Source organism: Perca fluviatilis, chromosome 16 (assembly GCF_010015445.1).
Source record: "Perca fluviatilis chromosome 16, GENO_Pfluv_1.0, whole genome shotgun sequence".
Lineage (NCBI taxonomy): Eukaryota > Metazoa > Chordata > Actinopteri > Perciformes > Percidae > Perca > Perca fluviatilis.
In genome coordinates, this window is record NC_053127.1 from 9,026,016 (window position 1) to 9,038,454 (window position 12,439).

The 12,439-nt window shown below is 39.9% G+C and overlaps 1 protein-coding gene across 3 annotated transcripts in view; it reads right to left on the reverse strand.

The window, feature by feature from the left end:
* Positions 1–12,439, reverse strand: part of usp28 (ubiquitin specific peptidase 28) — a 34,247-nt gene that overhangs the window by 16,331 nt on the left and 5,477 nt on the right. For all 3 annotated transcript variants that reach the window (XM_039778270.1, XM_039778269.1, XM_039778272.1), the window contains exons 4-13: positions 9,764–9,851; positions 7,667–7,829; positions 4,474–4,560; positions 3,754–3,891; positions 2,689–2,756; positions 2,514–2,590; positions 2,279–2,427; positions 2,064–2,191; positions 1,238–1,333; positions 981–1,154 (exon numbers count right to left, since the gene is read on the reverse strand). In XM_039778270.1, coding sequence (XP_039634204.1) covers positions 981–1,154; positions 1,238–1,333; positions 2,064–2,191; positions 2,279–2,427; positions 2,514–2,590; positions 2,689–2,756; positions 3,754–3,891; positions 4,474–4,560; positions 7,667–7,829; positions 9,764–9,851 — 1,168 coding nt within the window. The remainder of the gene's footprint in view (positions 1–980; positions 1,155–1,237; positions 1,334–2,063; positions 2,192–2,278; positions 2,428–2,513; positions 2,591–2,688; positions 2,757–3,753; positions 3,892–4,473; positions 4,561–7,666; positions 7,830–9,763; positions 9,852–12,439) is intronic.

Sequence of the window (12,439 nt, forward strand, 5' to 3'; positions counted from 1 at the left end):
GTTGGAAGTCTGTCAAATATGTTCAGTACTGCAAGAACAGTATGGTGTAATGTAAGTTTTGTAAAGAAGGAACCTGTGTCATCACTGAGTATTCTTTTTTTTATCTCTGATAAGACTAGGGGTGTGAATCTTCACTAGTCTCACGATTCAATTTTGATTATCCTGTCAACGATTCGAATTGATTCGATATCACGATGCATCACAATGCCTCACTTCCTCAATATTATTATATATTGCAACACATGGTTTTCATCAACAAATTCAAACAAATAGATGAACTTCCCTTCCACGTCCGCTTCACGATGCATCGATACAATGATCAACTTCAACACCGCTAAATATTACTCTCTTCAACCACAACGATTAACATGCCATTCACTGTTTTTGACTGTTTATGGTGTGCTAGTATAGCCTGGCTCCGCCCTCCTACGTACTTCCGCTCAATTTAAATTTTCCTTCAGTACTACGCATGGGTTTGGGGTATATTCTTGGGTTTTCTCCAGCCAAATATTTGGCGGTCCAATCAGCGAACAGAGGGAGTGGCTGAGAACTATGACGTTGAGGTCGTGCGCTAGTTTGAGTTGTAGTTCCGTAATGGCGGCGGAGAAAGATGCGAGCGAAGCCATTCGGTCCGTTGTGGCAACGCTGCCGAATATCCAGAAGTTAAAGCCCGAGCAAGAACAATCTTTGCTGAGTTTTTTTGGTGGCGGTGATGTTGTAGCCCTCCTCCCCACGGGGGTTTGGGAAAAGTTTGATTTTCCAGCTAGTTAACTAGCTAGTTAGTGGTGAAGGAGTTGGCTAAGGCGAACGCTAGCGATGCTAAACTGACAACACGACCAAACGTTAGCGATTGGTTATGGCAGAGTCTGGTAGGACCAGGCTAGTGCTAGTAAAAGTCTGAAGACAATATCTTATTGTTCTTTTGTCTTTGATGACTGGCCACTGCCTGGTACAGTTCTCTGGTCCTCGGTGTAGTCTACCTGTTGTCTTTGGAGACTTGTTCACTGAGGGGGTGGTTGGCAGGAGTCGGAGAAGCTGGTCTCAGATCTTCAGCTGGGGAAACACTTGTAGGCTTGGTGGTAGCAAACTCCAGCACAAACTGCAGCATATCAGCCAGAGGGTACTTGGTAGGTCCCGAGCCGTAGTTTTTGTAGCTGTGAATAAGGACAGGACACAATAAGCACACAATTTGTTCCCATAAAGTGGAGAAGTGTCTCAGCTTTAAGACACAACTTACCACTCAAGTTTCTGTTGGAGGGCTGAAAGTTGCTCCTTGAGTTTTTTCACTTCTCCTCTCCTCTCATGGGTATGTTCTATGTTTTTGTGAAGATATCTGTACACAGAAAACCAGTACATGTGGGTAACATTTGTGAAAACATTTAAATAAACATAAAACAGCGTCGATTTTTTCTTCCTTTCTACATTTGTAGGGCTGGGACGATCGGCTCTTGTCCCGATTCGATACATGGGTGCTGATTCGATTTGTATTGCGATTTTCATTTATTGCAATTCTAGAAGTATTGCTATTCGATAGCTTTGAGTATAGCGATTTTCTTTTCCAAAAAACAAAAGTTGAATAATACACTTGTAGAGACAATATATCATGAGACAGTTCTAAAAAAAACAATTGTTTTCCAAGATGTCAGACATTTATTAAATTTATAAAGAACTACATAACACGTATTTTCTGCTTTCGCTCGGTTTTGCCGGAAACGTATACAATGTAGTCGCCGTCAGCGGTACTGTATGAACAGAAAATATTTAGTTGAATCATTGGTAAAAAAATAAAGAAAAAATATTGATTCTAGGGAAAGGAATCAATTTTAAAAAACCGTTGCAAAAAAAAAAAAAAAAAAAAGACGATACATACGATTTTCGATTTCTTTTGCCCCCCACCCCTAAACATTTGGAGTACCCTGAGTGCTCTGGATGCAAACGTTTGTGAGAAACTCCTGCAGACATGTGTCCTTTAAAGTTATCCCCAGGCCTACTGTAGAAGCTTCTCTTTCCCTGTTGGAAATGGAGAAACTAAATGAACTTGCACATCTATGATTGTTGCTCACCTGTCCATGTAAATGATTTGTGAGAACTCCAGTTTCTTGTGTATCTTTTCAGGACGACCGAGCTGAGTGTTGAATTCAAACCTGGACAGTTCAAATGTCAAGACTGGTGGTAACTTTTTGAACCATCTCTGCAACCAAGAGAAAAAGTCTTAGCAAAGCATACATACATACATACATAGAAGTGTTATTGCTAGTCCGTTGATGAAATTCTTTACCTCACGGCCAGATGTGACGCTGTGATCTGAATGTAGTGACTCAATCTCCTTCTCAACCATGGCACCTTCTAGGCATTCGTCCAGGTTGTTGAAGCCGTTGACTTGCAGGGGGTACTGGCCAAACTGCTCGATATTACACAAAGTCTTACCTAAGCAGAGTCACACAGATGTGAGTGATTGAGAGCAGAATTCATATTGATTGTCAGCGTGAAAAAAACTCATACAAAACTCATACCCTCGTGTCTTCTTTCTGTCACAAAGGTACCATAGAAAAGCTGAACCATGGGGTTTTGTTGTTTGTCTTCCACGTTACTGAAAAGTAAAACACGACATTAAATTTATGCAATTTAGCAAACAAAGAAAGAAGAAGAATAGTCCGTGGATATGGATGACATCGACATATAACTAACTCTTTGGCAGCCAGCTGAAATGCATCCTCTAGCCAGTCAAGCAGTTTGTGGGAGAACTCACTGACATCCTGAAATGAAGACATTAGAAACAATAAGATTAGATAAGCTGTGTAGTTACAATAGTAAAGGATAGAGTCAGGGTCAAAGAATCAATATAGTCACCTATAGTCAGTCTTGACCTTAATAATAATAATAAGAACAGACTTTGTTCCAGATTCATGGTCCAATAAAAAGACAGCACAACACATAAAACACTTAATACATAAAAAATCCCAAAGGCATAAGACAATTTCATCATATCAAGTATATTGACAAGACCGTAGATTGACAAATTCATTTTTCCGAAGGTTTCAACCTCATCTGACATCTGGCCGAGAAAATAGCCCTCCTCACACCCCATCAGTGTGCACTCTGGAAAGGCAGTCTAGACGTACGGTCTCCCATTACAAGATGCAGTCTGTTCGTGGGTTTACTAATGATGCATGTTTGGGTGCAGGCGCCATCTCTCGCTCTGTATTTATCCTCCCAAAACACAAATAAAAGCCTCACTAACGCGTTAGAAAATAAGCGAGACGGAAAAGAGAGCGCAAAAGAGAGACAGGGGTGAGCTTAGAAGCAAAAGGGAAACAGAAATGCATGTGCATGCTGAAATGTTCACAGTGACAGTGGCGGGTTTGATCTGAGGGGATTCGCTCCACAGAACAGCGAGCGTCGACCCCCTCAAAGCCGGCGATCATTGAATGAATTGGTTGTTCACAGGACACATCTCATTTTCAAGGGGTGTTTCTTGTTTCATGTTTTTTTTCTGTGTCTGTGTATGTTTTATTTTTTGACATACAAAGAAGCAGAAAAAAACACACAACAAATAGTTAAATCAAGTCATTGTCATGAATTTATAATGATCAAAGTGAACATTAGAAGCAAGAGCAACTTGATTTCATGATTTCATGTTGCTAGATATGTATTCTGGCAAACAAGCCAGCCTTATTGACAAACGGGAGGCCTCTAAACTTTAAGCGGACCTCTAAATTAAGATTTTTGTCTCGAGACCGAAATGTGATGTACCTGTTGGGCCTCGCTGGTCCTGAAGGCGTCTCGCAGTAACTCCACTGCAGCAGAAGGATCCACAAACCTGCGAGTGGAGCCCACCATGAGAGCAAACAGACAGCGCAGCTCCTGCATGAAAGCTATGTTCCTCTTGTCCTGTTAACACAAGCTCAGAGTCAAACTTCATCACATAGTAGCTATGTTTATATCAACAGAAAATCCCCACAGCTCTTTCACCTCTCTCCCTTATGTGAAGATATTTGGGCTGCACGATATGAGGTAAATATTGTATGCGATAACGATATTACTTGCGATAAATAAACAGATATTAAAGTGTACTCAGTTCTGCATTTCTGCTGCTTTCAGTATTCTGCTAAAATACAAAAAAATGCTCGTTGAATTTAAAACAGATGAAAAGAAACCATTGCTGACATTCTTTTGTTGAACAAATTGCACATTGAGTTGAACATAAAAGGCCACCAACCCTAATCCGAACCCTTAATGTTTTATTATATTATATGATATTTTCTTTCAACACACAAAAAATCTCTGAGTGATTTTCGGACATGTCGCAGCATTTCGCAATGTGTTTATTGCGCCAGTTGATATCAAGGTGCCGATAAAAAAACTGTATATTGTGTAGCCCTAGTATGAATTAGAAAAAATGTATCTGCACGAATGAAATTATGCCAACAAATGTCTCTCTTGTGGAAATGGCAGTGGCAATAGTTTACTCACAGAGTGGCTCTTACACTTCTCCAGTATTCTCTCAGACAGATGGTAGTTAAGAACCAGCCTCCTGAAAACGGGCAGGTGGAACAGTGACTGTGACAAGACACAAAAAACAAACAAGGAGCATTAATGCAGCGCTCCGGTCCAGGTCAAATGTGGGAGATCACCAGGCGGCAGATCATGATTACAGCGGTCATGCATAGGCCTGCCACAATTACTACATAATTGTCTAATTCCAATATTTTTACATAATCACAGTTTCTAACATTAGCTAATGTCCTATGGCAGGAGTCTTCAACGTTTTTTAAACCAAGGACCCCTTAACTGAGAGAGAGATGGAGCAGGGACCCCCTATTACATATATTGTATAAAATGAAGTTGCATATTAAACTGGGCCTCCAATAACGTGTGGGCAGCCTAAAGCTTTTATACATACCTTTTTATTGCATAGAATACTAAGCTATTAAAATAATAATTTTTGGCATGATTTTATAAATCATCTTTTAATGTTACACATACATGTGGCACAGTGAATCCTCAGGATGAACTGGATCTGTGGATGGCTTAGACCTTAGTGACTACCTTGTAGGCCAGTGAGCCTATCATCAGTGGGGATTTATATTTGCTAATAATATGTTGGATTCATGTTAAGACATTTAAAATTTTTTACAAACTTTCAATTTCAGTAATTTAGGGCAACATCTGTTGCCTTGGGCTTCCTTTTTGTTGACATTCTAAACTCCGGTGGATTTCTGACGACTATGGTTAACTGCTCCTCAGATCTAGCTAGACTATCTGTCCTTCCAGAGGCTATTTTGCAGAGGCGCCGTTGCTCCGTACAGCGCTTAGACCCGCCCAAGACGATTGTGATTGGTTTAAAGAAATGCCAATAAACCAGAGCACGTTTTTCTCCCATCCCTGGATGCTGTGTGGACTCGCCAGACCCTCCTCCGCAGCACTGTGGAGGAAGGTCTGGCAATGTGAGACTACTCTTTAGATGAAGTGTAGTTTTAGACCCTTCTGCATTGACTTCACCAATCAGCTGGGGTGGTTGCAACTCGATCAAAATGATCTCAGTGAGTTGCTGAATTATCTAAATTAAGTATAATTCAAAATAGGCTCCAAGCCCTAATAAAATAAAATACAAATATTTCCTTTACTTTCAGGGATATAACAAAAGGAGATACTAGTGTCTCATTAACTTTTGGAAAAAAAAATCTTAGTAATTTAGTATTCTTATTTCATGTGACACATAATACTCAAGCACACTTTGTTATAAGCTGCTTGTGTTTCCCATGATAAACTAAATGCATTAGTATCAGTCAAGTTACGCTTATGTGTCATGTGTGGTGGTGGTGAGTGGAGCTTATATATATATATATATATATATATATATATATATATATATATATATATATATATATATATATATATATATATATATATATATATATATATTTCCATTTGAGAAGGAAATTCTATTACAGCTTATCTCCGTTTTACTGTAAATTATACCACAAAAGGATAATAGAGGGAATATGAGCTGACAACTGAATTGTGTGGTCACTCAGCCTCAATCTGATAGCATAATTACTTTTTAAGGGGAGTCTGCTTTATCAAGAGTTGGGCTCTGTCGAATCTACAACAATCAGTTCAATGGTAACAAAAAGTGATCTACACAAGAATGAAAAAATGAAAAAAAAAAACCAAAGGGTATCATTTGAACGCCATTTGTATGCAAACAACACTGCATCCCCCCACCCACCCCCATTTCTATTCCCAGATAATAACCCCTGTCCTTTGGGGGTTTGACTTCAAAATCGGTGTGGAGGCATATCGGAGTTCAACAGAGACAAACAATTAGCGTCTCCTCCTCTCCTGTCCATTTCAGGCTCACACTAGGAAGTCTACTGCTCGATCCATCATCACATCACTCGCTATTTAATTATCCACACAGCCTGCACATCTCAATGAGGGCTCCAGTTTCAGCCGGGCCACCTGATAGCTTAGGCCTGACTAAATTCAGTCTGGAATGGACCTGTAATAGAGTTAGCAGCTCAGAGAAAAACAGTATGTACTCATTTAGCAGGAATATGCCCACACCTTTTTCTTTTCTTTCCCTGATGTTTCTAATAACCTTATTAAGATGGTATAGAGTCAGTGAAAATGTGAGATGGAAGGGAGATCTCTCTGTTGTCACAGTGTTACTGCTGTTAGTTTAAAAACATGTCTGGTACTGAACTCATGGGGGATATCATTTTGAAGCAGGTCAAAGAAAATACATGAGTTTACTTTAAATTAACCACACGTGTACTTATTTTAAAGTTGAAACGATCGGAATTATGTTACAGAGAATAGTGAAAGCCAAAAAAACAGTCTTTGCTGACTGAACACAAGGTACGACACCTCTGACAGACTAAAGTTAGAAATCTTGGAAGGGAAACTCAAGTCTATAAATGTTTCTTAAGCCAAGTGTGAGGGCTATTTAAAGTTTTAGCAGCAAAGGATGTGGGACACTGTTAGAACAGGTGGACATTTAGACAGAGCTTAGTGCACTTCAAACTCTATGCTAGGTGTGCACTGTGCAGCGGTTTTATGAATACTTTTATTCAAGTGTCATTCATTCAAGATTGCCCATCCCACATTAAAGAACGCTACTACTATTATGCACACAGTAGTCTATATACACGACGTTCCACTTCCGGGATTGCTCCGGTGTCGCCGGATGTCCCTCTTTTCAGCCAGATGTCCGTTACCTTCCTCTTTCTTTGTGTTGTAATTCTAAACTCCGGTGGATTTATATGGACTATGGTTAAGTGCTCCTCCTTCTCTGCAGGGTAAATCCAGACAGCTAGCTAGACTATCTGTCCAATCTGAGTTTTCTGTTGCACGACTAAAACAACCTTTGAGCGTACACGTTCCACCAAAACAAGTTCCCTTCTGAGGCTATTTTTCAGAGGCTCCGTGGCCAAGGCGATTGTGATTGGTTTAAAGAAATGCCAATAAACCAGAGCACGTTTTTCTCCCATCCCGGAATGCTGTGTGGACTAGCCAGACCTTCCTCCGCTACGCTGTGGAGGAAGGTCTGGCAATGCGAGACTATGCACAGAGGTAAGAAGAAGAAAAAAAAAAGGAAAGCAAGCAAACATATGGTCCTGTATCCATATGTGTCAAAACGTAGTCACACACTGATCCTCACCTGGATGACAGCACTGAACCAGCAGGTGTTGCCAACGTTGCGAATGCCCACGGGCCAGTCGTCCTGCCGGATCCAGTCTGCAGGGCTGCACATCTCACTCTGGGCTTCACATCTCTTCCTCTTCATTCTCGCTGCATTCTCTTCTGCGCTGGCCTCCAGAGCCCTGCAGGACATTCAATTACCCATTTCAAAGCATTGAACTGACAACTCAATTAAACACATGTTGACTTAGTAAGACTCCCTGTCCTGTGTAAAGGTTGATTAATAAGACCTTTATAAGTTTACCTTTATAAGTCTCTCAGGAAAACACAAACTGTATTGCAGGACAGAAGCAAATGCCTGGTATGCTTACTTCATACTGAAAATGTTAACATGTTGATCTTTAGAAGGTAATGATTATAATGAACGCTATCCTAGTTTAGAGTGTTTTCATGCATAGCATTTTCTTTTTAGCACAAAGTATTGGATGAATTAAAATGTTGTTGACACATTTCACTCTTAGCCAAAAATTACCATCTCATGGCGACACTAGGAGAAAAACCAGGGGTTCACCAAAGTCATCAGCTGGGAACCATGAAAGACTGTATCAAATTTTGTGCAATTCCACATGGTAAATGTTGAGATATCTTCCGTGAATGAATAAAAACTTTGAGCTGCAGGTGTGACTTGATGAATAGTCATAGATCATTACTCTCCCATTGCCAGACCTTCCTCCACAGCGGCGCGGAGGAGGGTCTGGCTAGTCCACACAGCATTCCGGGATGGGAGAAAAACGTGCTCTGGTTTATTGGCATTTCTTTAAAGGTCCCATGGCATGAAAATTTCACTTTATGAGGTTTTTTAACATTAATATGAGTTCCCCCAGCCTGCCTATGGTCCCCAATTGGCTTGAAATGGTGATAGGTGTAAACCGAGCCCTGGGTATCCTGCTCTGCCTTTGAGAAAATGAAAGCTCAGATGAGCTGTTCTGGAATCTTGCTTGTTATGAGGCCATAACAAGCAAGGTTACCTCCCCTTTCTCTGCTTTGCCCGCCCAGAGAATTTGACCAACCCATGAGAGAGAGACATCATGGCTTTCAAACGAGAAAAGTGGCAGTTGGTCAAGGCCACACCCCCACTCTCCACCTTGCCCCCCCCCTCTCTCCTCCTCAACAGTTACAGACACAGAAATGGCATGTTCTGAGGAAAGCTCATTGTGGGACTGGCTCTAGTGGTTGTAATTCTGCACCAAGGCTGAATTTCGGGAAAGAGACTTCAGACACAGTATTAGGGGACCACTATGGTCTATATAAAAGCATCCAAAGAGCACCATGTCATCGGACCTTTAAACCAATCACAATCGTCATGGGCGGTGCTAATCGCCGGACGGAGGCACGGTGCCGCTGCAAAATAGCCTCAGGAAGGAACTTGTTTTGGTGGAACGTGTGTACGTTCAAAAGTAGTTTTAGTCGTGCAACAGAAAACTCAGATTGGACAGATAGTCTAGCTAGCTGTCTGGATTTACCCTGCAGAGATCTGAGGAGCACTTAACCATAGTCCTCCACCAGAGTTTAGAATCACAACACAAAGAAAGAGGAAGGTAACAGACATCTGGCCGAAAAGAGTGACATCCGGCAGAATTTCCGCCGGCAACGGAGCAATCCCGGAAGTGGAACGTCGTGTATATAGAGTAGTGGATCATCAATGACGTCGTTGCCAAAAGTGTTGGACCAACCATTCAACTATCTTAACATTGACAACCCTAAAGCCACGTTGCTAGGGTGGTTAAAAAGTAAATGTACTTAAGCTTTTAGCTGAATTTCCTTTGTGATATCCTCTGATCGACTGCAAGGCTCCAGGTTTATTCATACACATTATAAATATTTATTTTAGTTGGTTAGTTTTAGTTTAATTTACCACTGGATTGTTGGTTTGTGTGTTTTCATTCAGCTGTAGGCAGATACTTTTGCTGAGCCAGGGAAAAAGAAAACTCACAAGTGTCCACATCCACTGTTTCCAATTTCATACTATTCTCCATGACAGTCAGCAGTAAATAAAAAACAAATCACAGCTGCCAGTAACAAAGAAGGATTTTATAAAAAGCAGGTTCTCTTGTACCTATTAAATTCTCTCTCCTCTTCCTGGGCATTGTGGGATTCCTGCAGGCTGAGTTCTATGGCGGTCTGCAGTTCATCTTTAGGAAGTCCTGAAGAAACAGACAACAAAGAGTCAACCAACAACCCACAACTCTAGTTAAAACGGAACAGAAAAGGTCCGGAGCGCTCAAAAGTTCAAGCAAATAATGAAGGTGCTTCTTGGAAGGGAACTAGAGCTGCAAAGATTAATCGATTAGTTGTCAACTCTTAAATTAATCGCCAACTATTTTGATAATCGATTAGTCGGTTTGAGTATTTTTTTTAATGATACATTTTTTTTAATTATTTTTATATTTTTGAACACACAACATACAGAACAAACAATACAATCGAAAAGGAACCAAAACACTCACCCACCCCCCACCCTCTGTGGTCTCGAGGAAAACAAAACAAACCAAAATACAAGAATACAAAACTCCCACCTTGCCTAGTCCCTCTCCTCTACTTCTTGTGATGCTGAGGTCATTAGGACTGATACTTGTGCTGCTGCGTTTTTCCATAGGTCTATAGTCGATGATTTGGCTTTGTTAATCCTTGCTGTAGAGAGCTCAAGCATAACTATGTCCAGAAAATACGCCAACCACTGTTTTAAACAAAGCGCTGAGCTATCATTTTCTTGGTTGCGGTAAATCCGGCTAGCCAAATTTCTCCCAAGTAGGTGTAATTTAGAGTCATCATTAAGTAACAAGACAATCGGGTCAGTAGGAATTCGACATCCTATCACATCAGACATTATTGATGTTCTTTTATTCCAAAACTCATGCACCTGTTCACACTGGTTTGAGTAATTTTTTAAGACAAAAGTAAAAATTCTTTGATTCCAGCTTCTTAAATGTGAATATTTTCTAGTTTCTTCTCTCCTCTGTGACAGTAAACTGAATATCTTTGAGTTGTGGACAAAACAAGACATTTGAGGACGTCATCTTGGGCTTTTGGGAAACACTGATCCACATTTTTAACCATTTTCTGACATTTTATAGACCAAACAACTAACTGAATAATCGGGAAAATAATCAACAGATTAATCGACTATGAAAATAATCGTTAGTTGCAGCCCTAAAGGGAACACAAAAGGTCCAAGGGACTCTGCTGGCAAAATGTTAAAAAGCCTCTATTTAGATGGTGATTATTTCATGTTGACATTGTTAGTACATGCTAAAATAGAGCTGAGTAACAACCCACGCAGAAACGGCCTTCTTCAGGGTGTAGTTGAACAGTTTCAATTTCAATTTTAACATACAGTACAGGCCAAAAGTTTGGACACACCTTCTCATTCAATGTGTTTCTTTATTTTCATGACTATTTACATTGTAGATTCTCACTGAAGGCATCAAAACTATGAATGAACACATATGGAATTATGTACTTAACAAAAAAGTGTGAAATAACTGAAAACATGTCTTATATTTTAGATTCTTCAAAGTAGCCACCCTTTGCTTTTTTTGATAACTCTGCAAACCCTTGGTGTTCTCTCAATGAGCTTCATGAGGTAGTCACCTGAAATGGTTTTCACTTCACAGGTGTGCTTTGTCAGGGTTAATTAGTGGAATTTTTTTCCCTTATTAATAAAAAAGCAAAGGGTGGCTACTTTGAAGAATCTAAAATATAAGACATGTTTTCAGTTATTTCACACTTTTTTGTTAAGTACATAATTCCATATGTGTTCATTCATAGTTTTGATGCCTTCAGTGAGAATCTACAATGTAAATAGTCATGAAAATAAAAAGGAAACGCATTGAATGAGAAGGTGTGTCCAAACTTTTGGCCTGTACTGTATGAGGCATAACTAATAAAATAATTATTCTTTTCTGCTGTTGACTAACTCTGCTCTTTCTTGTCTACATTCTGGAGAACATCTTTAAAAGGAAAGCTTGACCCTCAGATATCAGAATCAACAGAGAATGTTTCCATACAAACACCTATGTTTGAAAGCCAAAGGACTAACCTAAAGTTAAAACCTCAGTTCTCGTCCAACAGCATCTGAAACCGCTTCAGATTCCTAAGCTAGGAGGGCTGCATCAAACAACTTTCTGAAATACAAAAATCTCATAGAGTTCAGCCAGGTGTGCGCGGGTGTGAAAGTACAAAGTACTGGAACTATTCATTCTTCACGCAGCTGTCTGGCCAACTTTTGACACTAATTGTGTGAAGTACAACACGCCAAATACGAGGACATTAGAGCTGGGCCATATGGAGAAAATCAAATAGCACAATCATTTTGACCAAATGCATTGATATTGCGGCGATATTGTAGGGTTGACTATTGGTGCTTTCAAAAAATATTCACACAATGAGATTTTTTGATAAATAATCATCAGTAATGTGGATATAATGACTAAGTGATTAAAGGCAAATAATAGAACAGATAGAACAGTCTGGTAAGTTCAGAAAATGACATCACTTTACTGTAATGCAGCCTTTAAAACCAGGAAAAGACAACACAACACATTGCGATATTACGATATCCAAAATCTAAGACGATATCTAGCCTCATATATCGATGTAATACCAATATATTGCCCAGCCCTAGAGGACATAGTGTCTCAAAGTATTCACTGTTACCCACATTTGTACTGTTAATCTTGTTGAGATTTTAAAGACAGGTAAGAAATAATCTTTCCCATACCCAACCCGGAAC